At 39.9% G+C, this 26,571-nt stretch overlaps 3 protein-coding genes across 4 annotated transcripts; 1 reads left to right on the top strand and 2 right to left on the bottom strand.

The window, feature by feature from the left end:
• Positions 1–1,476: 1,476 nt before the first annotated feature.
• Positions 1,477–9,653, bottom strand: wiza (WIZ zinc finger a). Its single transcript, XM_004538888.4, has 9 exons — positions 9,587–9,653; positions 8,970–9,063; positions 8,323–8,811; positions 6,908–7,717; positions 6,380–6,736; positions 4,563–4,777; positions 4,343–4,484; positions 4,085–4,244; positions 1,477–2,309 (listed from the first exon to the last, which is right to left on the bottom strand). Exons 2-9 carry the CDS (start codon positions 8,980–8,982, stop codon positions 2,153–2,155), a joined length of 2,343 nt encoding a protein of 780 aa, XP_004538945.3. The 5' UTR covers positions 8,983–9,063; positions 9,587–9,653; the 3' UTR covers positions 1,477–2,152.
• Positions 9,654–13,777: 4,124 nt separating this feature from the next.
• On the top strand, positions 13,778–18,354 carry prdx2 (peroxiredoxin 2). The gene is made up of 6 exons (XM_004538887.5): positions 13,778–13,912; positions 14,835–14,955; positions 15,076–15,229; positions 17,230–17,352; positions 17,479–17,609; positions 17,962–18,354. The coding sequence occupies exons 2-6, from the start codon at positions 14,853–14,855 to the stop codon at positions 18,042–18,044; spliced, it is 594 nt and encodes a 197-aa protein (XP_004538944.1). The 5' UTR covers positions 13,778–13,912; positions 14,835–14,852; the 3' UTR covers positions 18,045–18,354.
• On the bottom strand, positions 18,184–21,403 carry LOC101477034 (transcription factor JunB). 2 transcript variants are annotated; one of them, XM_076885190.1, is made up of 2 exons: positions 20,937–21,403; positions 18,184–20,676 (listed from the first exon to the last, which is right to left on the bottom strand). In XM_076885190.1, the coding sequence occupies exon 2, from the start codon at positions 20,636–20,638 to the stop codon at positions 19,748–19,750; it is 891 nt and encodes a 296-aa protein (XP_076741305.1). In that variant the 5' UTR covers positions 20,639–20,676; positions 20,937–21,403; the 3' UTR covers positions 18,184–19,747. The 2 variants fall into 2 exon arrangements, with proteins under 2 accessions (XP_076741305.1, XP_004538943.1); XM_004538886.4 differs by having other exon boundaries at positions 18,184–21,403.
• Positions 21,404–26,571: the final 5,168 nt, after the last annotated feature.

A 26,571-nucleotide genomic window follows, 5' to 3' on the forward strand; every position in this document is an offset into this window, starting at 1 on the left:
ATGCCTTGAAAATTATCATTAAACAAAGATGTGATTAATTAGTAGATAAAGCAAAATCAGCTGAAGTGAGTTCCCAAACAGCTCTTTTAAATAACCATCAATACCGGCAAGCTAACACAACAAAAGGAAAGTGGGGTGCAAAACGGAGGAGAAGCAGTGATATATCACCACATCACAAGTGATCTCAAGGCACTTTATATTATAATGTAAAGAAACCACAAAGTCATAGATAGAAATCCAGTGAGTCAACCATCCTCTATGAGCAATCACATGGCTCTAAAAAAGGCCTTTCTTGGTCCAGAAACTGGCAGCATCTTTCTATGCTAACTGAAAGAGACAAAAAAAAAGAGATAACAACACAGAACCAAGTGCAAACTATGTGAGAGAAAAAAGAAAACATTAATCGCGTGCAGTAGTGGCTTATGAAAGCACAGGGAATGAGGGGAATGGAGAAGAAGCATCACGGGGAATTACCCAGCAGCCTGAGTTTGTGAGAGAACTCTAGGTATTATCAAAAAGGAACGTTTGAAGCTCAATCTCAAAAGTAGAGAAGGTGGCTGAACCCAAACAAGAAGCCAGTTCAAGAGAAAAGGGATCTCACAGCATGAGACTCTGACTGTCACTTTTGCACATGGCAGTAATTTCTAAATCAATCAATTCTGGATTTTAAAGGCCACTGTATAAAATCTGCTTCATTTTGGATCTACAAACGACTTTTCAAAGAGTTTTTGGGACAACATGATAGAAATGGATTAAATTATTCCAGTCCAAAAGTTAAAATTTTTAGCTTACACAACCAATTAAAACAAAAGAATATTTTATGAGGTATAGTTTCTTATACTCTTACTTTTGATAAGCCTCAGTACTGGGCTTTGGGATTTCTCTCCAAATCAAAAATTGAAATAAATAAATAAATAAATAAAAGTTGCAGTAGGAAAATTGTGTGGGGATATATTTGTGTGATCCTTTACAGCAAAACCTGCTGAACTTTTAGAGTTAAACTGAAACTTTTTTTTTTAAAACTCTCAGGCGGTTTATGTTTTATATCATACAAAAAAAGTATGAAAAAGTAACTTCTACAGCTTTACAGTTTTTTGTGTTGGTAATAAAAATGAGTAAGCCATTTATGTTACTTTTAAAAGTTCATAAATACAACAACAACAAAAAAAAAAAACCCAGAAAATATTATTATAATGAAAAGTGCAAAGTTAAAGTAGAAAATAATGACTATGTGCCGTGAGACACTCATATGGTTCAAATGTTTTTGGTTTGCGCACAAATGGCTGTTTCAATTGAAAGGTTGGTGATCCCTGGTTTAGAGTATGGATTAAATGCTAAATCCTAATTTTAAAATATATTCACTTTTCTTGCTGTAGTATTGGAAACGGAGGAAATACCATTCAGAATATCTGGTTAAGTCAATGTTCCTGAAGTTCATTCCTATAGAGATTAGAAAAAAGCATATCACACATGATATTAATTATATACAAGATATAATTTATTTTATACAAGTGTTAAAAAAAATGTAAAATCTCCATCCACTGTCAGCTTGTTTTGCATTTTGTAAAGAAAAAGAATGGAAACACTTAACTACCTTCTACAACAATGGCATTAAGCTTTGTGGTAACAGTGTTGTTGTGTACAGAACACACAATGAAAAACATTGGCCCTACATATTTAAGGTAAAATGCCGTAAACATTTATGTATAAAACAAAGTTCAAAGGTAATTAAAAGAAAAAAGCTATTTTGAAATGAAATGACCACCACAGCAGTTTACACACACTGTAAAAAAAAGAAAAAAAAGTGAAATTCATGTCAGTCTCTCTAGTTTCTTAACATCAAAGGCTGAATACCATTAAAATACATTTAACATCTGTTCAAATGGAAGAAATTTTAGAGCCCACGTAGAAAAGCTCTGTCTGTCAAAAAAAACCCACATCCACATTACTTTGATCTATGATATCTAATGGATTTAACCTGAGTGTATTAGGTTGTGCTGTGTTTCTCATATGGCTCATGGTTGCCCTCTTTAGGACAAGGAAGGAACTAATTTTTTGACAATTTGCTGACATCAAGTAGACATTAGGATAACACAACTTCTTGCACTTTGACATTTAAAAGACTGAGAAGAAAAACTGAATAAATACATGTCTAGACAGCTACTGGATGGACCAGCGCTGGAGTTGTCACAGGTGTAGCGGGAGGAGACACTTTGTCTTTATAGCCCAGCGACAGAATGTGTTTCTGCAGGTGTGTGATCCACTGCTCCTGAACAGACAGAGGTCCATGAAATACTTCCTCACAGAACCTGAACAGCAGGATAGAGAAGTTTTATTAACTGCATCATATGAAGCTGAAAAAGACCCCCCCCCCCCACAAAAACAAACATTGATATTAACTCAGTCTACACTCACTGGCCACTTCATTCGAGACACTTGTACAGCTCCTCATTAGGCCAGTGCATTTAACCATGTCGACATGGTCAACACAACCTGCTGAAGTTGAAGTGTGGCATGTGTGCTGTTCTACCAGCACAAACAGCATTTATGCAGAAAATATCCAATGGGCTGCCAGAGACCAGAGAAAAATGGCCAGACTGCTTTGAGCTGATGAGAAGGCAACAGTAACTCACTGCATTTGAACCTCTCCAAATGCACAACATGTTTAACCTTGAAGCAGATGAGTTGCAGCAGAAGACCACAGCGGGTGCAGCGCTTTTCCAGCAACGAACAGGAAACTGAAGCTACAGTTCACACAGGCTCGCCAAAATTGGATAACTAATTATTAGAAAAATGATCCATTCAGTATCGATGGTTCGAGGTGATGGTGGTGTGAGACACACTACAGTGCTTAAAGAATTTGCTTGTCTGCCTCCACATGCATATGAGTCCAAGTGACATCCCATTCTTAATCCAGAGGCTTTAACGTGATTTTTTTTTGGATAATTTTTTTGCTTCAACTCTTCTAGGAAGGCTTTCCACAAAGTTTGAGTGTTTATGGGAATTTCTGAACAATATTCCAGAAGCACATTTATAAGATTAGACACTGATGTTGGACGAGAAGACCTGGCTCACAGTCTCCTATCCAATTCACCCCAAAGGTGTTCTGTCAGGCTGAGTTCAGGACTCTGTGCAGGCCAGTCAAGTTCTTCCAGACCAAAATCGCTCATCCACGTCTTTATGCACTTTGGTTCATGCACTGGTGTGCAGTTATGTTGGAACAGGAAGGGGCTATCCCCAAACTGTTCCCACAAAGTTGGGAGCATGAAATTGTCCAAAATGTCTTGGTATGCTGAAGCATTATGAGTTCCTTTCACTGGAACGCTTAATGCGTTGTTATAACACCACTGTAGACTGTGGAAATATTTAGAAGGGAGGAAGTTTTACAACTGGATTTGGTGGTATCCTATTACGATACCATGCTGGAATTCACTGGGCTCTTGAGAGCGACCAATTCTTTGCCAAATGTTTGTAGAAGCAGTCTGCATGCCCAGATGCTTGATTTTATACACGTGTCCATGGAACTGACTGAGCACTTAAATTCAATTATTTGGATGGGTAAGTGAATACAGTGTAGTGTATTTTCTTGGTTCCAAATTAGCATCATTTAAATGCCACAGCCTATTTGGGTATTGCTGCTCCCTATCCTTGTTGTGATGCCTGCTTCCAGCTGGATAATACTCCATGTTTTAAAGCTAAAGTCCTCTCAAACTGAATTCTTGAGCATGACGATGATTTCATTGTAATCAAATGGCCTCCACAGTCACCAGATCTCAATCCAACAGGGATGTGTTGACACAGGAGATTGACATCATGTCACATTGGACAAAAATGTCTAAAGAATGATTCCATCGGAGATGAATGTGTGCCACTGGAAAGGCAAAAGGAATCCAATCCAATCCAGTAGAACAAAGGTGTATCTCATTAAGGGGTTAATAAATGTATAATAATGCATCTGACATTCAGACATTTTGACAATATGTTTAAACATTGTTCAAATGTAGCTTACCTCTCCATCAAATTTAAGATTTAGACAACCTAAAATTTTATAAAGCATTTCTACAGCTGTCAAATAGAGACTCACCTGCACTTGAGGGAATACATTTTACCCACCAGTTTGACCAGTGGAGTTAGTGGGGGCTTTGGCACCAGAGCAGGGATATTGCCAGACCGCGGTGGTTGCTGGGAGTTGCCGTTCTGATTTTCTCTACCTGCAGAGGCCCCGTGCTTTTGTGAATGCACCCCTGAAATCCCACAGAGAAGTTTTAGTATTGCTTTTTAATCTATTACACTGCATCTGTATCCAGCTATCTTCCACAGCCCTTTAGTCCCGTTACTTCACCTCTTGAGGAGCGCACGCTGTGGTTGCTGTAGTCCTTCCTGTTTACTTTGTATTCATAGCGCTGCATGGAAGACTTCAGACTACCGCCAGCCACACACTCAGATTCTGTGGATGGCGATGGGGATGTAGGAGTTTTGTGGGACTGAAAAAGAAAATTACAGTAAATTAGAATGAATGTAATACACTGATGTTTATCTGAATATCTCAGAGCACAGCCAACCTTCTTGATGTAAAGGTCTCCCATGCGATAACGCTTGGTAATTTCCGACACCTTGGCCGGATCTCTCCTGATCAGCTCACTAAGGAGTTCAATTGGTGAAGTCGCTCCATCTGCCTTCCATTCGATGATGCCCAGCTGTCGGAGGTGGGCCCTCGCGTGACTGGCCAAGGCCTTACGGTTCTCAAAGTCGAACCCACAAAGCTCACAGGATGTGTCTGACACAAACGAGATGGCACACATGTAAACTTCTGCTGCCACACTATTTCAATCAAGTTGAGGTGTGAAATATATCTGAGCCATCACGATACCCTACTTATTTTATCTTTCAGGCACTCTCTTGGAGACTAACTGTTGTGCTTGGGATTATTGTCCTGTTGCATGAGCCAATTTTGGCCAAGCTTTAGCTCATGGGGAGGCTTCACATTTGACTCTAGAATACTCTGGTATGCAGAGGAGTTCACATTTCAGAGGAAAGAGGAGGGCATTGTTCCAGAAGTCTTGTGATTTGTTCGGATGCAACGATGCAAAGCTAAGTTTCCAACTGACAATTGTCAGTCCAATAATCGACGATGGGCGATATAGTCGCGCATGCACAGACTTTTTGATGGGCGGAACAATGTAATCACACATGGACTGAGTTGCATGTTTACAACACAGAAGAAGTCCAAACATGGACGAACTAATTTAAAAAAAAAATTAGGGCTGTCAGAGTTAATGCAGCGCTAACGCAGTCATTACGATTAATGCGGTTACAATTTTTAATGCGCTCAACCCATCTGAAGCGCAGAATGAACAAACTTTTGACAAACTGCCCAAAATGCGTTGACAGAGACATTTCAGGGATTTTGACTCAGTCTGCGCTCCAGATGGGTTCATTTGTAATTGCGTTAGTCGTGATGACGGTGCAAAATTTGGGATTTCTTTGGCTTTAAACCAGACGAAAGAGGTAAACCTATGGATGTAACCAAAGGGGTGTGCCACCTGTGCAGACATATAATGCGAGCAAAGTACACTACTAACTTGCTAGAGCATGTACGTGTCTACCATCTGGCTGAGTATGCTGGGCTATCACCAGCTTCTGCAGCTCCATCAACAAGCATTTGGGCGCACTCTGAGAAGGGTGCATTTGTTCGCAGATGAAAGAGGGTGCTGTTAAAACAGCGCTATTATTTATCTATTTATTTTCTGTTGACTGCTTCAATTAGCTCCATCATTATTAACAAACTTACTCATGGGGAAATAAAGAAATAAATCGCCCTTGTAAAAACTATCAATAGTCGATATATTTGTCCAATCGCCCAACCCCATTATGTTCTTTTAAGAAAGAAGAGCCTTTCTCCTGATGAACCTTCCAAACAAGCCATACTTGTTTTTGCTTTCTAACTTTACTGTTATCAACTTTATCTTTTATCGTTAACTTAGGTCTGTACAGTCTGATCTCAATGCTCCAGATCAGTAAACACCCAAAACGTTTCCTTTTATGTAGGTGGTGAAGTTCTGTACTTAGTTAAAATACGCTTTTCTACTTTTTTCTGGAAGTTATGAGCACTGTTCTTTCTGTCAATTTAAGAGTCTATAGTCCCCAAGTAAGGGTCCAGTCAGGACATTATTCTAACCACACTTCATATTTGAAAGCAGTAATAGGCCAACACTATACACTATTCAAATGTTGAGTACATAAAAGTGACACAAGGAAATAGTTTCACCAAAAAGTTTCAATAATTAGATCATTTCAATAATTCACTAAAGCGTCTGGGAAAAATGCTATGATAACAAATGACAAAATATTGGTAAGTAAAGTAACAAACTTTACTTACCAAGGTGTATGACTCCACCCTTGCTAGATGGTGATTTCTCTTTCATGGAATAATCAAGAGGCGAGTTCGAAGCTGTCTCCCCAGATGTGAGGCTGTCTAGGGACCTTCTGGAGCTTTGAGAACCCCATGAGACTTTGCCCAATGCTGCAGACCCACTGGGCCCCAACTCTTTCCTGCCTTCTTCACCATGCATCATGACTTGTTTTAGAAGATCAATTGGTGATGTTTTAATAGACCAAGAGAGACCGAGCTGCCGTAGATGGGCACGGGCGTGGCAAGACAGGGCTTTGCGGGTGTCAAATAGCTGGCCACAGAAATCACAAAGGACTGTTGGTGGGGACTGCACATCTGTACAAGCTGGGGAAAATTATATATTACAACTTTATACATCTGATCTCACTGTACACACACAAACAGATGGAAAAATGCTAAAGCAAAGAGTGTGATTAAGAAAATAACAAATTAAGCCTGTTATAGTATAACATGGTACCAAACATAAAGCACTTGATTAAACGTTTTTTGCTTTACCTGACTCAGAAGGTTTTGCAGAAATGGCACCAGCAGACAAATTCTGCACAGGGGAGCTGCTCTCATTGGTGGATGTCTTCAGCTGAACAGAAACCTCCGTCTCTATAGGCTCAGGCTTGGGTTTTCTATGAAGGGGGTCCACTGCTAGCCGAAAACCTTTCTTAGCTTTTGGTGCCCTGTAAACGGGAGGGTGAGAAGCCTGAGAGACCTTTTCAGGGGTTGTAGACAGGGGTGTAGAGGAAAGAGAGGTCCAAGACTGGCTTGGACCTGAAGACTGAGCTGCAGGAGAGGGTGGGGCTGGAGATGGTGCTGCAGATGAGCTGGCTGTATTGTTTGTTTTGGGGGGGTGTACAGCTTCTAGCATGCCACTGGATACCAGATCCTCAACGGCATTGATTGCGGAGTTTTTCCCCACTAATTCACTCATCCCTATGTGACGCAGGTGAGAGCGTGCATGGCTTGCCAGGCCTTTTCTATTCTCAAATTCCTCCCCGCAGAGAATGCAGATGCACTCCTCAGATACTTTAGGCCGTTTGCTCGAGGATGACTCGGGTGGAGTAGAAAGGCGTTTGGATGAAGTTCTAGGTGGACTATTTGAAGTAAACTCTTCATTTTTCTCTAAATCAATAGGCTTGAGGTCCTCCTCTTCCATGACCTGATAAAGAAGATCAATAGGACTACCCTTGATGTCACTGTCAGAGATTCCAATCTGCCGCAAATGTGCCCGAGCATGACTAGCCAAGCCCTTGCGTGTCTCATACCAGCAGCCACAAAGTTCACAAACGTAGACCTCATCGTGGGGGTCTGAAGCTAAAAGAATGAGGAAATTGGTGAGAGAAATACACAAAGTTAGCAGGAGACTAATGTAAGATCAACATTACAAATTTAAATACCCTTTATTAAGTTGTGCCTTGCACCTGCAGCTACTCTCCTTCAAAATTTTATGTTTCTTATAAAACATTTGCATGGCTTCCCTTACAACCGTCTTGAGGGTCAACCAAGTCAATCATATTTCATTTTTGTTAACCCAGTTTGTGTGTCCTGGTTTCATTTCAGTACAGAATGAGAATCATTTTCAGTTTGTCATTTTTGAGAAGTGAGTTGGTGATAACCTGGAAGCCTGCTATCACGACTATTAATTTGAATAATTAATGTGAGTCTCACATGGGCAGAAGGACTGGGAGATAGATTACAGGAAACAGAGGTTTGTAAGCGTAAAGTTCCTGTCTTATGTTTGCATATCTGTGGATTCTCCGAAACACATTGAAATAAGAAGAAAGAAAGAGATTCAAAGTACAGGGCACGGTCTTTGCAGATAAATACACTGACACACACATCTTCTATGTATAAGTTTAGATATTTTGTAAAAGAAATCTCTATATTATGTTAAAGAAAACAGCTCTGTTCAGCCATACCTAACGTGATAGGAGCGTCAGTTTCCCGTGGTGCCCACAGTGGCTTTGCTGGGGCTGTGTGCTCTGAGGAAGATGAGCTGCCGCCTTCAGCTGGCTTAACAGGAGAAGGAGATGATGGGGGGACAGTTGTTGAAGATTCATTCAGTTTTGCTGGAGATCCCTGATGATCTACCTTTTGTGGGGTTGTCGTGAGTCTAACCCCGGCCTTGTAAGAGGTATTAGCGTCTTCTTCTTCTGAAGGGGTCTTTGATTCCTGCTGCATTGTATTTTTTTGAGGCACTGGCCCAGGTGCAGATGAGTTTGATTTGAAATCTGGAAGGCAGCCATCTCTCTCCTGGATGATCTGGTAGAGGAGCTCTATGGGAGCCCCGCTGCTTTCTGACAACGTCACACCAAGCTGGCGCAGATGGAGTCGGGCATGACTGGAAAGTCCTCGCCGTGTCTCAAAGTACGTTCCACAGACTTCACACATTACTGGCTGTGGGGTTGCTGTGGGGGGAGTTAGAAGTTAATGATGACCAGTGAAATAAAATTAACAAGAATGGGCAGAAACCGCACAAGCAGACTCTAAATGACACTCTAAACCCAATTACCTGGAATAATGCAATTTTTGGTAATTCACCTAAAAGCATCCTTTGTCTTTTTACCTTGTGAATCCATTGATGCTGAAAAATGCTGCTGGTTTATTCTGAGAGATGAAAGTGTCGTCTTCCACTGGATCCTGTTAATACTGAATGAAAGCTGAAAATTTTAAAGGCAGAGGAGCTGTATTAGTGTTGACAACAATTTGCAGGTCATTTTTATAGCTCATTAAATAAACGTGCAATGCAATTTCCCTGAAATCCTACAGTTTATAACAAAAACATCCAAACTAGCTGCTTAAACAACACGATTCGACTGACACCTAGCATGAAGAAAGCCCTGTTCACAAACGTCTTCACAGCCGTGGATGAAAACCGGACTGCATCTCTTACACAGCTTACAGTTAAATAAACTCATCTACTATAAATGTTACTGTACACACTTTAACAAAACCATCTGTAAGCAGTTGAAAGACATTGTAACTTTAAGCTAACTCGGGCTAACCCTGTTACAGCCTTTGTTTTGCTCTATAATGCTAACTTTAGCTGTTGTGCTAGCCTTAAAATAATCTTATTCAAGCTTAGAGAAGACAAGCTACAAATGCCAAAGCCTTAAATGGAAACAAATCATAAATCCTCTCTTTAAAGTATAGCAAATTTTGCCAAAAAACCCAAAATACTACCTGTGTGCATCTGTTTTCCTTATAGTAACAAGCTCAGCGGAAGTAGTGTTCCACACATTCCTGGCTGTATGTTTTTCCAAAATAAAAGTGGTGGAATAATGTCTTTTGAATTATATGGGTGGTATTTGTCATGTCAAACAAATACAATACAAAACTGACAGACATGTGAACATATTTGAATAAAAATGTGATTTTAATCCTCCCCTTATGATTTGATTGAACATTTTTAAGCTGAATATGCCACATGCATAGTGTACTTGGAAAGAATTTTGAGCTACCCTTTATTTCTTTACATTTTGTTTATAAGCAGCTAAACTTTCAGGTAAAGTGGTCTTAAGAAATAGTTCCCCAGCCTTTCTGGAGGTCTTTCAAAGTTTCATTTACTTTGTTCATTGGCTGCTTTTTCATTCATTGTCAGACTAGTTTTTGTACCTGACCATTTTCAGATATTGACCTATAAATTATCAAAGCACAAAAAGAGACCTAAATCAACCAATGAATCAGCGTTGTGTCTACACACGACAGCTTACCAAAGAACCAACTTTAAGTAGTGTCTTCAGACACTTTGTTGCTAGCAGGGTGTTGCCTGTACCTTTAAGTTCAGTTAGAATGTCACAATGTTTGTCACCATCTAGTGGTGAATCCGATTTACTGCAAAGTGTTCAACACTTTAACTTTCACCTCTTAGGCAGATTTAGCAAGTTAAAGGGTTAACTTTAATATCACAACTTTTTTTTATAGTTTGATTGAATGTATTTATGTATTTATTTAAACTCTCCAGTAAAGTGAATTTAAAGAAATAAATCAAACTAGTTTTGACCCAAATGTATCACAAGAAGAGAAGAAACTTGTGTGTCTGTGACGGTAAATTGCAGACTGTTAAGTTGCTAGCATCACATTTAAGGTCTATTTTTAAAATTTGAATTTCTCATCAGCATCAGCACACATCAGACATTTTTTGGTAGGCTAGGTGTTTTGTAACGTGGCTGTTCAGAATACAGTCTAGACAACCAAAACATTTCTAACTGCACAACCACAACTCCATTGTGGCATATAGATATAGTCAAGATAGCCTGTGTTCAAACTGAGTGTTAAGATGGGAAGTACGGTGTAATACTCTTGACATCTGTAAAGAATATGTGTTTTTGTGTTCACATAATTAAATGATGATAATTTTAGGTTGATAATATGAATGCAGTCAATCATTCAGGTAAATTAAAATGAACATGCCTAGAGTTTGGCTTTTGTACTTATGATTCGTGTCATTTGCCTAAATGTTACAAGGTTACTAATTGTTATGTAAAATATATATTTCTTCTTTTTTTTTTAAATAAAATGGTAAATCTGAGGCGTATGTCTCACAATTGAATAAACATTCAGTATTTGTACTTTTTTTTAAATTGGTGTAAAAGGTGGAGAACTCCATTCTGACCAGTGGGGACATTATGTGACCTGAAAGATGTAGAACAGGGTGACGTGATGGAATCACAGACAGTACTGAGAAAAGCCATCAGTCCTCACAGCAACTGAAAACCCACACAGTCATCTTTTTCATCCATGTTTCAACATTTGTCTTCAAACATGGCATCAACTAGCCTATCAGGTTACGCCAAAAAAAAAAACATTTTTGAACAGTAAACTTGGAAAACTAAAATATAGTACTGAACAAAGCTCAAGTCTAGATGGTTATGAAATAAGGATTAGGTTCTGTGGCAGATAATCATCTCAACAAACACAGAACTTTGTGATTTCCGGGCTATTCTATCAGAAATGGAAACATGATTTAGTATCTTGTAATGTTTCTGTTGAAAACTGAGAGTGCCAAAGTGTGATCAGTTTGCTGCAAGCAATTAACATAATTTTGACATATGAAATTGAAATCATATATATGTATCAGAATGTATGTTTCTATCAATCTATGTATCAGAATCTGAAAACTTTATTAATCCCTGGGGAATTTGTGTATGTGGATTTATGTGTTGACAATATAATTATATGTTGGCTTTGACATGCTCTTTGTAACAGTTTGTTTCTCAGACTCTAAATTAAACCTACTGAGTTCCAGCGATGAGGTGCAAACCTTTCTCGGGGAAGGAAGCTTTGGAAAAGTCGTCAAGTGTGTCCACACTGTATCCAACACAGAGGTTCCTATCAAAAAAAAATTGAAGACAAGCCCGTGATCTCAAGCCCCGTGATTTTGTAAGGGGGACTAGATCATTCTTCCACGAAGGATTCATTTGTCTTGAATTTGAGCTCCTTGATCTTAGTCTGAAGGTGTATATGCAAGAGAGACTCTCACCCAGTTTCACATCAGGTTTGCCATCTTTACCTATTTCACTGTGTAAATACAAACTTTAAAAAAAAATACTAATTTGCACAGATGTGTTTAGTTAGAACACATTTGTGTGATTCCAGCTGACCACAGCGTTGTTCCTGCTCGAGACCCTGAAAATCATCCATGCTCATATAAACCCTCAAAATATTATGGTTTTGGATTGCAGACAACAGCCACTGCAAGTCATGCTCATTGATTTTGGCCTGGCTCACCATGTCTCCGATGTTGTGCAAAGATCATGTGTGCAGTCCATGTGGTACATGCAACCTGGTTAACCTAACAAATAATGTTAAAAATATGCACAGAAAGCTGAAAACTGCATTTTTAAGTTTTGAATAATGAATGCCCTCATATCCAACTGCTTCACTTTGCAAAGTGAACTTAAAACAGTGGATTTGAGATATTGTTCTTCACTTCAACCTCTTCGATACATTAAAACCTATTTACAGTTCTAGATATGTGTAAGAGAACTCAGTGGTTTCCCGCTTTTTCCTGGGAACAATGAATATGCTGTAGTAGATATCTTCTGCACAGAAGGGAAATAAGCGCTACTTAATCAAATCTTTATGCTTTTTCCAGATGAGGTTCATTGTGGACAGTCTGAGTCAGCCACCAGATTATCAGTTAAGATAAGATAAGATAACCTTTATTAGTCCCTCACGTGGGAAATCTGTTGAACAGTGGACAAAAAAGCCCAAGGTTCATTCACCTTGAAAACAGATGTAACCAGGAGACCTGGAGATTAAAGGTCCCTACCTCCTTTCCTGCCTGCCTACCTACCTACCTACAACTAACTTGTCTAACTTAACCACTACTTCTTTATAGACTTTTACAAAGAAACTGGGCACCACCATAGCGACACCAGATTTATTTGTCTCACTTCTTTAGAGGCCTTGAAGAAGGTAGGGGTTCTTTTTGGATCAGGCAGCCATTAATACAATATAGAATAGTTGCTACAAGGACATCTTCCACTGACTTTCATTATAATTCAAATGAATAAGTTTTATTAGAAAAAGGGAAACAAAAATCTAATTCAATTTAAAAAAAAATTGACTACACAGAAAGTATTTTGGTAGCCAAGGAGCTAAAAATGATTTTAAATATTTAACATTTTCTTAATTCCTAAATTACATGTACTTACATGCGCATATACATGCACATCAGTTTAATCTAGAGGTGCCAGAACTAGCTTGCTAAAGGGTACTGGATTACTTTGTAAAGTGAATCTTGTAAACAAGGATTGTTTTGGACTTTTGTTTTTGGTTTTACGAATGGATTATTTTCATCCAAGCCAGAAGTCTGAATTATTGTTAGTTTCTCGGACTTTTTAATCAAAACAGTATTGCCGGTTGGTGGTTAGGCTGAAAAACTATTGTGATCTTTGTTATTTATATTGAATATTTTTAAAAAGTTCATAATTCATAAATCTATATTTAATGTCTCAAGTAAAAATGGCCATGAAATAGAAAAAGCTGTAAAACTTGTGAAAATACAGTTAAAAAACCAAAATGTTTTTCCATCTTCACATTTTCCAAAGCCTTGACACTCCGGCCCTAAGGTGTCGTAGACATACATCGTTTTTGTTTTTATCTTTATTTTAAGAACATTGAATTTACAAGTAATAATTGAGCTCTATATATAAAACTGACATTGTCATTGACCCTGACATTAACACTGGGGCCCCAAGAAGCCAGTCACACTTTTCCCTCACTACGACATCCCTGCATTTTTGTTCATATGACAGTGTTTACACGGTGTACTTAGAAAATATGATCTTATATCAGAGATATACATATTTAGAAACAGCTAATCTTTACTTTTAATCGTTTTTATCTTCACTTTTACTCTGAAGGGATTGATTTTTACTTCCGGGTGGCCTCAGCCGTCTCTGCGTACTTATCGCACGCTCGCTTTTCCACTTTGACTCCTCTATTCTCTTGCAGCCTGCAGACTTCTGCTTCCAACTTCTTTCGCGCTTTACGTCAAGACAGGTGAGTAGGATGTTTATGGGATTAGTCAGAAGTTTACAGCGTGTCTGTAAAATCGACTTTGTATTTCCTCTGAAACAAACCGAAACTAAAGAAAGCAGTTTCGTACGTAAAGCTAACATTAAGCTAGCCTGTCAGGCGGGTGAGCGGCTGGCTCCTTCATGAAGTGTTTGGCCATGTTTTCTTTCTTTGTCCCTGTGCTGCAGCTTGCAGAATGCACTACTCACTTCCTCTCCGCTCTGTTCTACTACAGCTTTTTCTGTTTCATTTCGAAAACGAAATTTAAACATTAAAAGCTTAACTTTTATGACTGAACTTTGACCCATTACGTGCATTTATCTCTTTAAAACCAAGCACAGTTCCTTGACGATTAGCGTTTTTTCGTATAAATTGTGACGAGGGAGAAATAATCCAGATTTATTCATACATCACTGAAAAGCATAGGCCTTTGGATTAATACCGACTGCTATTTGTTTAGTACAGCGTATCTTATTTGCAAGTTTATCGTTTATTTGCACATTAATTTTGCATACAGGCAATAACTATCCAAAGTAACTGACCGCGCAATAATCCTCGGAAATAGTCTTTATAGGCACAGCGAGAACCCTGCCGTTGGTTTGTGCGTATCATGGTTATGTAACCTTGCTAATAGGCCATTGTTCCCTGCAGGCTGAACATGACTTGCATGTGACACTATCTGGGTCTGCTTAAGTTACCAAGTCTTTGAACCTCTGGGCCTCCTAAGAGCTGTAAAACATGGCTCTTGGATTGAACCTCACCGCATTTATTTTTATTTTTCCAGTCTAAATCTCATATTTTTTGTTTATCAGAGCTTCATCTCAGGCACCACCCAGCTGAATTTATCTGTGGTGGTCTGCAAGCATTAGGAGTTTTCTGGTAACTGTTTGTGCTGTTTCTCTTTCAGTCATTTGTCTCAAACACCATGTCTGCTGGAAACGCTAAGATTGGCTTCCCTGCCCCAAACTTCAAAGCCACAGCTGTAGTTGATGGACAGTTCAAGGACATCCAGCTGTCAGACTACAAAGGTTTGTAGCTACATCTGTTCTAATTGGCTCATTCTGGCTTTTATAAGCCTATACACTAACAGCTTATTTGACTAGAATTAATACTTAACATTGTTTTTATTTCCTCCTGTTGTGCTGCAGGGAAATATGTAGTTTTCTTTTTCTACCCCCTGGATTTCACATTTGTGTGCCCCACTGAAATTGTGGCCTTCAGCGACAGGGTAGAGGAGTTCCGCAACATCGGCTGTGAGGTTATTGGCTGCTCCGTGGACTCTCACTTCTCTCACTTGGCATGGTAAGAACTCACGGATAATGAAACATAATGAGCATTTGTGGGAATTTGACTACTTCCTGAGCTCTTTACCAATAATAACATCCACACTGCTCACATGTTAGCAGGTGGATTAAGCAGAACTTCAACAAAATACTTTTTACCTGTATTACAGTGATTATCTTCGCAGGTGAACTGTATTGCTGACTCTTGTAATTTTAAACTAACTGGGAAGAGGTGACCTTAGTGAATCTTCACATGTGCATTTGAAAATCTACTTAACAAAACAGTTAAGTGAAAGCTGTTCTGTGCACTTGTCTGTCTTGCTGTTTTTATAGCGAGGCCGTCTTAGGCTGAACTTATCAGACGTTTATACAAGGTCCATCAAACTATCCTCGGTTGGCCGTTTCTGTTTAGACAGTTAAGGGTGAAGGATTTTGGCTGCTGTGAAGGAGTGCCCAGCCCAGTTTATCTGCAACGTGTTGATAAGGGCGGCATACAGCAGCTTCTAGAAGGCATAAGAAGACATGCGGCATTACACAACCTGCACAGGTCTTCATTTGGAATGTTGTGTTAAAGTTTAAATGCATTATATTTGATTAGGAAGATCAATCGGTATGTTTCCTCACTCACCTGATCGGATTCATTACTTTAAAATAAGTGTATATAATATTTTTGGGGTTTGTTTTTGTTTTGTTTTTTTTGTTTTTTCAATGAGAAGAGATTGAATAAGCTGTAAAACCTCCATTCATCAATCTGAAGCAAAATGAGTATATATTATAACCAACAGTTAACTGCTAAAGCTCATAGTTAAAATTCTACACAACATATTTGCTATTAAATATACTGAACGATTAGTTTTGTCAGTCTGTCAGACACTTTATCATTTTATTGAATTTAATACCGTAGATGCCTTTCAAGACATTAAAATCAATGTGTCATAGATTTTTAAAAAGTCAACAATGGACAGGCTTTAATAAAAACGTCTTTTAAAGATGGGGAGAATCGATATTGTGACTGTGGTGCAGGCAAGTTCTAAAAATGAGAAGCAATTTGGGTGAAAGTTCTGAAGCAGGTGGTGAGAGCAATGAAGGAGGAGGAACTGAGTAGATCAGAGACAGATGAGGTTATGGAGACAAGCAGAATCTTGAAATAATGTGGCATTGTACAGAAAGCCAATGAAGTTGTTATAGGATGGGAGTAATATGTTGGCGCATGCTCTGGTAATGACACAGCAGCTGCATGAACAAGATGAAGTCTGGAGAAGTTTGTGCCGTATACCAGAGAGGATAAAATTACAATAGGTAATCTGGCACGTAACCAGAGCACGTGCAAGAAAAGCTGTATTACTACCTGTAAGGAATGGGTGTAGCCAACTAATATTACATAAGTGGATATATGCAGACTGACAAATATTGATTTGCGTTTCAAAACTTTAGGTGATATTGAATTTAAACCCAACCTGACTCCTCACCGTCATCTTTGCCTGCTCTATTAGGCCCTGTGCTACTCTGTTTGATTGGCTAGTTAAGGTTAGAAAGATATTTCAGGGTCAAAGCTAACCAGTAGCAGAGGAAAGTGGTATCTTCGCTGAAGATGGTTTAGTTAACCTCAGAGTGTTGAATCTCACAACAGGCAGCAGAGACCAGAAGTGAGATATCTGTAAACTACATAAAACTGCAGTATGAGGAGAGTTTTCACCACATTATTATTTTGCTACTTGGTGTTTGTCAGACTGTCTTTTGAAGCATTGTGGAGAACCTCTGAATGCAGTGTGTCCTCATAAAGTTGAACAACTGATATGTTATCCTCTCAGACACCGCCTGTATCTTATCTCTAACGGCGTGTTAAATGACTCTCCCATTTCAGAGAACTACAAGGTCTAAGGGGTGGCGGGGCAAACGCAAGGTTTATCAACCAGGAGACCTTCCCTGTGGACATTACGTGTTTTGTACTTGTTTATAATAAATAATTAAAAAAAATGTTTGTTTGTTTTTGGGGTTTTTTTCCCTCTCTCTCTTCAGGGTCAACACACCAAGAAAACAGGGAGGTCTGGGTAACATGAAAATCCCCCTGGTATCGGACCTCAGCAAGTCAATCTCCAAAGAGTATGGTGTGCTGAAGGAAGATGAGGGCATCTCATTCAGGTCAGTTAAATGCCCTTTTAATATAAAATTATTTTAATAAAAACCCACTGGTTATTGTTAAAAAGCAGCTTGGTCTACTGATACTTTAAAGTATTTGTAAAAACTGCAACATCTTGTGAATTTCAGGGGTCTCTTTGTGATTGACGACAAGGGCGTCTTGAGGCAGATCACCATTAACGACTTGCCTGTGGGTCGTTCTGTGGACGAGACTCTGCGCCTGGTTCAAGCCTTCAAGCACACAGACAAATATGGAGAGGGTGAGTAAACTGCCGTACCTTCCCTCAGTTCATCCGTGTTTACTCAGCATACACTGGTGCTCAGGTTTAGTGGTATAACTTATTAATCATGCATTTGTCATAAAAATAACCCAAATACATGTCATTAATTTTACCTGTAACTTCAGATGCTCTAAACTGCACATCACACACTTAAAATGGAAATAGCTGATTGGTAAAATTGACTGCGAAGCTGTGGCTAGATTTGGCGGTTTAGTCCTTCCTGTGTTTCCCAACCAGTCACATATGTACTTTGTCCTTTAGATTATACCAAGTTCAGTGTGTATAAATGTCAGCTTAAAGTAAACTTTGTCCCTCCTGCCACTTCACGCAGTGTGTCCTGCTGGCTGGAAACCCGGGAGCGACACAATCGTCCCCGACGTCGAGAAGAGCAAAGCATTCTTCTCCAAGCAGTAAATGTGAACGTCTCCTACTCTGCTGTTTTCTTCAACATAGCACTTGACCTCAGATGAGAGGGATGCCTATAAAGCAGTATCATCACGTCCAGACTAACCTGTTAAAACACACCTCAGCTTCATGTAGGGGGGAGGAAATGTTTGTTTGTTTTTTCTTTCATGTCCAGTGTACAAACTTTTGGGTAACCTCATCGTCTTGATCACTGAAAGTATAGTTTTGTTGTTCCTTTTTCAAAGAAAGCACTGAAATTTGTTTCCTGGCTGTTGATAATAATTTGCTACCATCTTTATTAAAACATGGAGGAAAGTTATGATCAAGTGTGTGTGTGTGGCTTTTTTTGGGGGTGTGTTTTTTTTTTTGTTGTTTTTTTTTTGTTTTTTTTAAAATCAAAATGTGAATGCCTGTCCACTTGCAACCACTAGGTGGCGGCAGAACTCTTCTAAAGCTACTCTTGGCTCTTTTTCTTGGTGACTGAGAACTTAGTTCTTGGAATAAACCTTTTTATTTGTGTTTTTTATTGTGGTGTATCATTCTTGGCTCCTGTACCTGGCAGAAGATCTGAGTGCGTCACGAAGCTGCCAAGAGTTGGTTAATATTGGAGTTGCTGTGTTTGACTCAGCACAACAGCCTGTTATTGCCAAATGGTACTGAAGCACATTGGGAAAGATTACTGGATATGATTATATGACCGTCCTAACCACAACCTGTATTTCACAGTTCCACAAACATTTTTGATATCTCACTGTTTAATATTTCCGATTTCCTGATAACATTTGTCTTATTTACTAATTCAGAGAACAACGCTCCAGTACACAATCCTGCTTGTTTTACCGAATGTTCTCGGCTTACTGGAACATTTTCTCAGTTTTACGCGAGCCGATTCTTGTAACTCAAACTAGCTCTCAGTAATCAGTCTAACATGTTTATCTGGAACTTTTTTTTTTAACCATTTTTCCTCACCTAGTGTTCTCACGGCTTGTTTTGGGAAAATGAAAGCAGAATGGGGAAACTCCCTTAACGCGAATAAACCACTCATTGACAAACCTTTTCAATTACACACACACTGTGGTGTAAAGGGGAGCGCGCAGCCCTTCTGACGGGCAATGTGGGAGGGAGTTCCCGGAAACCTATCGTGATGTGACGTTTGACAGCAACATGCACCATATATGGACTGACGCTTGTGCGTCAGTAAGGAAAAATCCTACGCTGGGACGTCTCCAACGTCAACCAACTTCTGGTGTTGTAAACTTCACTGCTGATCAGAGACAGCGGTGTGGTTTAATGCTCACGAGAAATACAATAATTTTTGAAGTGGCACTTAAAAAATACACGACCTCAAAAACAAAGCAACACATTTCTTAATTTCATAATGTCATTTACTTAAATATTTACTGTACAGGTCAAAAAACAAAAAAACAACAAGAATGGTCCATGAGGTTAACTCTAACACAAATAACTTACATAAAAAGCATCACAAATAGCAATTAAAGAAAATGTAAACAGGAAACGCCAAGACGACACTTTCAAAAACTTATTCAAAAATGCCCTAAGTGTTTTAGTCTTGTATTATTTCTGTGTATGGGTGATGTTTCTTTAGACGGCAGAAATCACAATAATCCAGTTTTCATACTAAAAACGTATAAAGACCAGGTTGGGTTGTCAGTCCAGGTACTGTCCAGTGTTTTAATAAGTGCATTATTTCTTCAATAAGACTTTACTTTGGGTGCTAGCATGAGCTGGCAGCCACTGCTCACATGCGTCATGACTTTCTGTTTGAGTTGGGCCACCTGTTCCCGCAGTAGAGAAGCCGTGCTTGACAGCCCAGCGTTGTCATTTTTCAACACTTTAACCTTGTCTTCGAGACGGGCGATGCGCTCCAATTTGCGCCTCCGACACTTTGAGGCTGCGAGCCGGTTCCTCAGCCGCTTGCGCTCCGCTTTTACCCGCTCCTGATTCTCCATGTCGACAGGGGACATGGGCGGAGAGCTGTTGTCGCTGCTCTGCATGTCGGGGACTGTCTGGGGCTCCTCTTTCATCCCTCCGAACCGCTGAGGGTGGATGCCGGCCCCGGACAGTGAGTGCTGGAAGTGGTGTGATCCGTGCGCAACGGCTTGAGGATGCTGGTGGTACTGGTGATGAGGCAGGTAGCTGATGGTGGTGGAGGGATAGCTGGCAGCAGAGGTCAGGCTGGGGTTCGTGGTGCAGCTGCTCAGGGTTGTATACTCAAGCGGCTCCGGTTGCATGGATGAGCCGAACACCGAGACTGGAGCCGAGCAGCCAATCCCGCCTGTGCCGATGGACACGTTTGGAGGAGCCATCTGGTTCATCTTGTGTAGGTCGTCCAACGCTTTAACAAAACCTTCGGCAAAGCCCTCCTGCTCCTCCGTGATCCCGCGGTTGTACAGGTACTGAGCAGGTGTCGGCGTAGTGATGACCCCGTTGCTGCTCTGGACGATCAGTCGCTCTAATTCAGGAGAGGCGAGCTTCAGAGAGCCCACTTCTGCCGTCCCCGCTGGATAGAAATCACTGTCGGCGCGCAGGTGCTGTGACTTGAAGTTTGAGTTCCGATATGTATCGGAGAAGTTCAAGTTCATATTCTGCTTAAGCAGCTTGTAGTCCTGCAGGGCTGCGCCTGGATGGCCATAAGCAGAGAGAAACGAGTCGTCATAAAAAGGCTGTTCCATTATTGTGGACATATTTCAAATCAGACAGTCAAATACAAGAGTGCGCTGCAAAAGATGTTGCTCGGACACCGAGGCTCCAGTGTCCCAAAATGAGTCAATCTCCAGCACAAAAGTCCCGCTGTATTACTATACTGAAGACCAAAGCTATCAAAACAGAGCAAAACTTCCAAATAGTGGAACTGTACTGTACCAAGTCGTCGATTTGTACCTTTAGTTGGAATCAAAGCGGAGTCCAGTGACTAACTCAGATGTTTTCATTCCACTCGTGAGAAGGAGAGTCTGTTCTTCTACAAGTGTGCGCTCCACTTGTGTTTCCTTGTTAATGACAGGCGGCTGACGCGCTCTGCTGTATTTATATAAGCCCTCCAGAAGACGCTCTGATTGGCTGTTTCTGTATTGTCTCCGTCTGATCTTGACTTGACGCAGCTTCCAGGAAAAACGGACTGTAAACACGACAAGACGTATTCGGCGCGGGGGAAACTGAGTCCAGGTAAGCATAAACACATAAAATAGGCTCCCTCAAGCATTCACACTCATAGTCATTTTTAACAAGTCACTTGAAATGTTACCAACAGCCCAAAAGCGACTCAAAGCCAACCACAAACGGCAACGAGCGCTTTCCAGCTCTGTTCGGACACCTAAACCGCTGCCACTTTGCCTTTCATCCTTAACAGTAATCCCACCAGTGAAGATATATAATCTGGTGCTGAGTCATGTGCTACAAACTGATATCAGCCGGTCCATATTTGGCTATCCTGGCGCACCGGTTCCTCAATGACAGGAGCAGGAAGCCAATCCCATCCTGGCGCACTTCCAGCTCCATCTCTGGGGGATGTGGGAGGAGAAGGGGAGGAGGTTCGTCGCTGCCCCGCTTTACCCCGCAGGCAGGGAGAGGATGGGTAACTCTTGGGCGAGATGTCTTCAAAAACGCACGAAGCCTAACGGGTGTCTGGCAAGGGAGGACATGTTCGGTGAATCAGAGCAAACTATTAGTGCATTAAAAAAAGCAAAAAAAATGTAATAAACAACCTTTAAGGCTTATACTCATAAGATTGAGGGAGATAATAGTCAGCCAACTTGAATTCAGTGCTCGGTACTTTGAATTTACCATGTTTACTTGCTCATGTGTTATTTATGTTTAATTAACAGTGTAAGTGTAGCCTTCTGAACCTACTGTGTTCCTATGGCAGCATGAAAACATGACACAACCTCTCAGGTATTTCAGTCTAAAGACACGTCACGTGCCCCCAACACCTGTTTGATAGAAAGACGTCTTTGTCTCCCCCGTATGGTAATGACTTCTGAATCACGACCCAGAAGGCCATGCGCACACGCACATCCATATTTTTTCTTCAGTTTTTTCTGTCTTCTGCTTACACTTGTCCTTAGGTCACATTCTGTTTTGATCATGAGTGTACATGTGTTTCCGTTATGGCGGAACCAGAAGAAGTCTAGCTGCATTCTTTAATCGTTTAAAACGTTTTTTTTTTTCGGTATCTTGTATAATATTAGAGACTTCTGCCAGGCTGCGCCATGTGAGTAAGGAAAATGTGGCTGATAGCTGGGTAATTGCAGGTCTTTTGGATGGCAATTTGAGCAATTTTGTCTGCATTTGTGGTTTCAAAGAATTACTTCAGCATTTTAGTGCTGTAATTTGATCACAAAAGGCAGATTAAATAAGAAAACTCAATGTAGAAAGCACAGAAAACACAAGGTGAGATATTTTGACTTTTATTTCCAAGAATGGAATTATTGGAAATGAAATTCACAGAACTCCATAAATCTGAACAACTCTACTTCTGAATCCTACATTTTCTACATCTTTCTTTGCCTCTGCAATTCAAGCCACACACACCATGTTTGAAAATACCTGATTATTATTTTAAGTCTCTTGTGAGATAACCTGATGTTATCACAGTTATTTGTCAGGGTTATTTGTCAGACTTTTGTGAGCTCCTCAAAATACACAAATACAGCAATGCATGAAGATACTGGTGAAAAAAACTGATCTTCATGTGGAAAATTGGTTTAGTGAACCTTAAACCCTCCAAGAAGAAAAATGAACATACTCAAATTCAGTCTGAAATATCTCCACAGCAATAAAATGAACAACCTTGATCTCCATGGCTGAGAGACTTTTGGGGGAATTTGGATACAATGAATACAATAAACCTCCCAGTCCCCATTACGAGGCCAGTGGAAGAGTGGTAAAACTCCAGAGTGCACTTGCATTTTTATTTCCACTTGATCGAAGCCAAATTACAGACTACAGAGACACTGATATTACTGAGGCTATTTTAAGACCTAAAACTGCTGCAGAAATTAAGGAAAATAAACAATATATCCATTTTAATGTTTCATTTCAAGATCCAAGTTTGTAGCCATCCAAAAATGCTACCGATTCTGTTTTTTAAATGGACCCAAAACACACACCTCCTGATTGAAGGATGCCTAGTACTGATTAGCGGCCACACAAATTTCATGAGATTGCATTCACTGAATGCGGCGTCCACATCAGCGACAGGCTCGGTTGAAAATTGCAGTAGTTACTTGAAAACAGCTCTAAGTTACCTTGATTCAGCTGTGCCTCTTACCACATTCTAGGTGTTGCTGTTACTTTTACTGTTTTATTATCCTCAATACTTTACTTTTTTTTTTAAATGATGTGAGTCTAAGTTGAAGTTTGGTCAGCTATCATGCAGCGGTCAGCCTGTCAGTGTGGACAACACCAGGGGAAACAGAGAAACAGAAGTAGTTCAGGGAAACAGGGCAAGGTATCAGTCAGTGGTCAGTTCCACTTTCAGAGTGATCTCATCCACTTACTAAAAGTCACGATAGTCACTGCTTTGAGATAGCACAAAATTGTGACCTCTTCTCACTCATGGCTTGATACTGACAGCTGTTTGACTCAGATAAGATGGTAAATAGTGCAATTATTTCTGGTAATATTTTTGTATATGATATAATCTAATGTATATTATTGTGTTGAGTTTTTTTGTCTTTTCTTTTTTTGGCAGATTAGGAGACTGAGAATCTCATACCTGTTCTAATCAAGGAAATGAAAATGCTTTCTCTGGCTGGGATATTTACAGCATATAAAGCTTCTTATTTGGCATCCCTAATTGCATCGTTGTTCTGTTCCGAAACATTTCTTGCTCCCGTGCACATGATTATGTATGGCAATAGACAGAAATTCACAGAATTACTGAGCAAACACCTCATACATGCAATTCTGTCACTTTCTTTGAACACTGGCATGATTCAGGTTGACAGATAGGACGGCAAAGAACAAAAGCAGCAGCCAGAAAAATTAAGAACAGTAAAGGATGAAAGCATCCAAGAAGCATATAGGTGATATAAACCACATCAGCGTCGACAGAAGCTGTGGCTAAACTGTATAAAGATAGTTTCTGGTTTTTCTGATTGTTTGGTTTGTCAGTGGCTATTAGCACATCACTGACTGAACCCAGCAGAGACACTGAAGTGAGGTAGGAGTCCTTAACAGCACATAAGAGAAAGTAGTTAAATTTGTCACAGCTGTAAAGTGTGTCATTTAGAAGAAAGTCTATAATGTCAGTGAGACACCTGTATTAGTTTAATTCTGAGTCAGACTTCCAAAACATTTTTTTTACTGAGAATTGAGCGATCTGGATATTGCCTGCACTGCTGACATTTAACCACAGTATGAGATGAAGTGCAATAATTGAAGCATTAGAGCCAATATGAGTTTACAGGAAATTAGAGAGTCTGATTTGCAAAATTCAGGTTGTTTGGAAGAATTAACAGGAAAAGTGATGGCTTGAATTCCTTTCTTTTGTGTAAATGTTCTCTCGCCAGAAGGAAAATGCTGTTTGATTGCGTCTTTTCTAACCATTTTCTTTAATGCGTCTGTTTGACTTTAAACAAAACTTTAAAAAGGACAAAAGTGAAAAAATGCCTGTAAGCTGCTGATGTTCATTTGGCCTTGATCTCAACTTTAACTCCCTCCTGTCCTTCTCTCCTACACAGCTTATTCAGGCACTAAAACACTTCCTTGCTTAAGCAAATGAACTAGAACTAACATCTCTCCTGTGTTTTTGGCAAGGTCCTCCATGCTGGAAGCTCAATGACCTGGAAGGGGCCTGTAGGTGTGGTGAGTAAGGTGGGGGTGTTCATCAGGGCAAAAAAGCTGGCTGTCCCCTTAAGGAGTGGACAGCTCACTGCCCCGCGCAGCATAGTAAGTCAAAGGACTGTTAGTCAGTCCTTAAAGACTGTGAGGGTCATTTTAAATCAACGCATTTTAAATCAATTTCTCTGCCACCCCCCTACCCTTCCCTCCGCACTAAACCCCTCCATACACCAACAGCCCCTTACTTTCCTTCTTCCTCCCCTTCATTATTATTTGGCTGCCTGTGGGAAATTGAGCCGCCCTGTGCATGTAATCGCTTTAATGAATGCATGTTTAATCAGCATATTTTTCATCTTTAGCTCCCAGATAGTGCCAAGTAGCCTTGTAGCAACGAGAGACCTTTAGCACAAGGCATGATGACTGCTGGGGCCAAATGAGCGTGGCAGGAAAAGACAGTCAGACCCAGCTGTCCCCGCAGGCTGACGTAACACATATGGAGCTGTCTTTCCCACTTCCTTTCCATCTACACGGATGCTTTAACTCCATGTCACTCTGCCAGTCTCAAAGAAAAAAGGCAAACAGCAGGAAGTGGGGCAATTAGATCTAATCTGATTTTACATGCTCATTTGGTTATTAATTGAGCTGGCTCCTTGTTGCTTTTTTGTTTCAAAAAGATGAAAATATCATAATTATCATCAGTAGGAAGAGAACTGTAAGTGCAGTGACGTTAACCACGAGCTTCAGAATCGTTTGATGCGTCACTTTTCAATCAAAGCAGTTGGAGACTGCAATATCAATGTCAATCCATTATTAATGATTGCTTACTGATCTGTTACCTAATACCAGAACTCGAGTATATTGCCTTGCTGGCAGCTTCTTGAGGCGCTACGCGGAGTGTGTCCTAAATGCTACATAACAACATGAACAATGACAGTGTTACGTGTTAACTCGTTAATGTTCACAATCTAACTTTTAGTGGGAACATGCTAATGTTTTCTAATTAGCTCTAACATAAAGTTCAGGAGTTTTGTCACAAATAGAGAAATAAACCAAAAGTCATTTTCGGACTGCAGCTTTGAAGTTTTCTAGAGATTTCCTGATTGAGGTGTAGTGAGAGGACGAATGTCTGGCACAATCAGTGGATCAGTTATGAAAATGTTTTAACGCTCTAGTTTCATAATATAAAGTCCATTTCTTGTTTTGTGCCACAAGTGTGAAAGGAAACACAAACAGCTCTTTTTCTTCTTTTTTTTAACATGAAAATTCCTTCAACAATTTAAAAGAAATTTTATTCAAAACCACAAATATCAGCTTTATACTGGAATTTGGGAGAAATTAGCCAAAAATCAATAAAACACATCCTATAATGATCACAAATGTCATTCATTTTCAGTCCTTCAGCAGCTTTGCAAACATGGTTCTGTTTGCAAAGCTGCAAATTTCCCCTGTCATTGACTCAAACATTAAAGGAAAATTGTGACTTTTTGCTTAATTACAAAACCCTGACTTTATAACCCCTGTTCCTGTTCCTGCAGTAAACGTGGCAACAATTAAAACAAAACACACAGACTGTCTCAAAATGGTCCGTGACTTGTATTAATGATTTTTTAAAAATAGTGCTAAAATGAAAAAGGTGAGCAAAAAGTCAAACACTCCATTTTCCGCAAACTCATCCAAACAAGACACGTCAAACCTTTGTTGTGAAACTATGAGGGAGGGCTGACATACTGTAAAT

The sequence above is a fragment of the Maylandia zebra genome, linkage group LG6 (assembly GCF_041146795.1).
Source record: "Maylandia zebra isolate NMK-2024a linkage group LG6, Mzebra_GT3a, whole genome shotgun sequence".
Taxonomy (NCBI): Eukaryota; Metazoa; Chordata; class Actinopteri; order Cichliformes; family Cichlidae; genus Maylandia; species Maylandia zebra.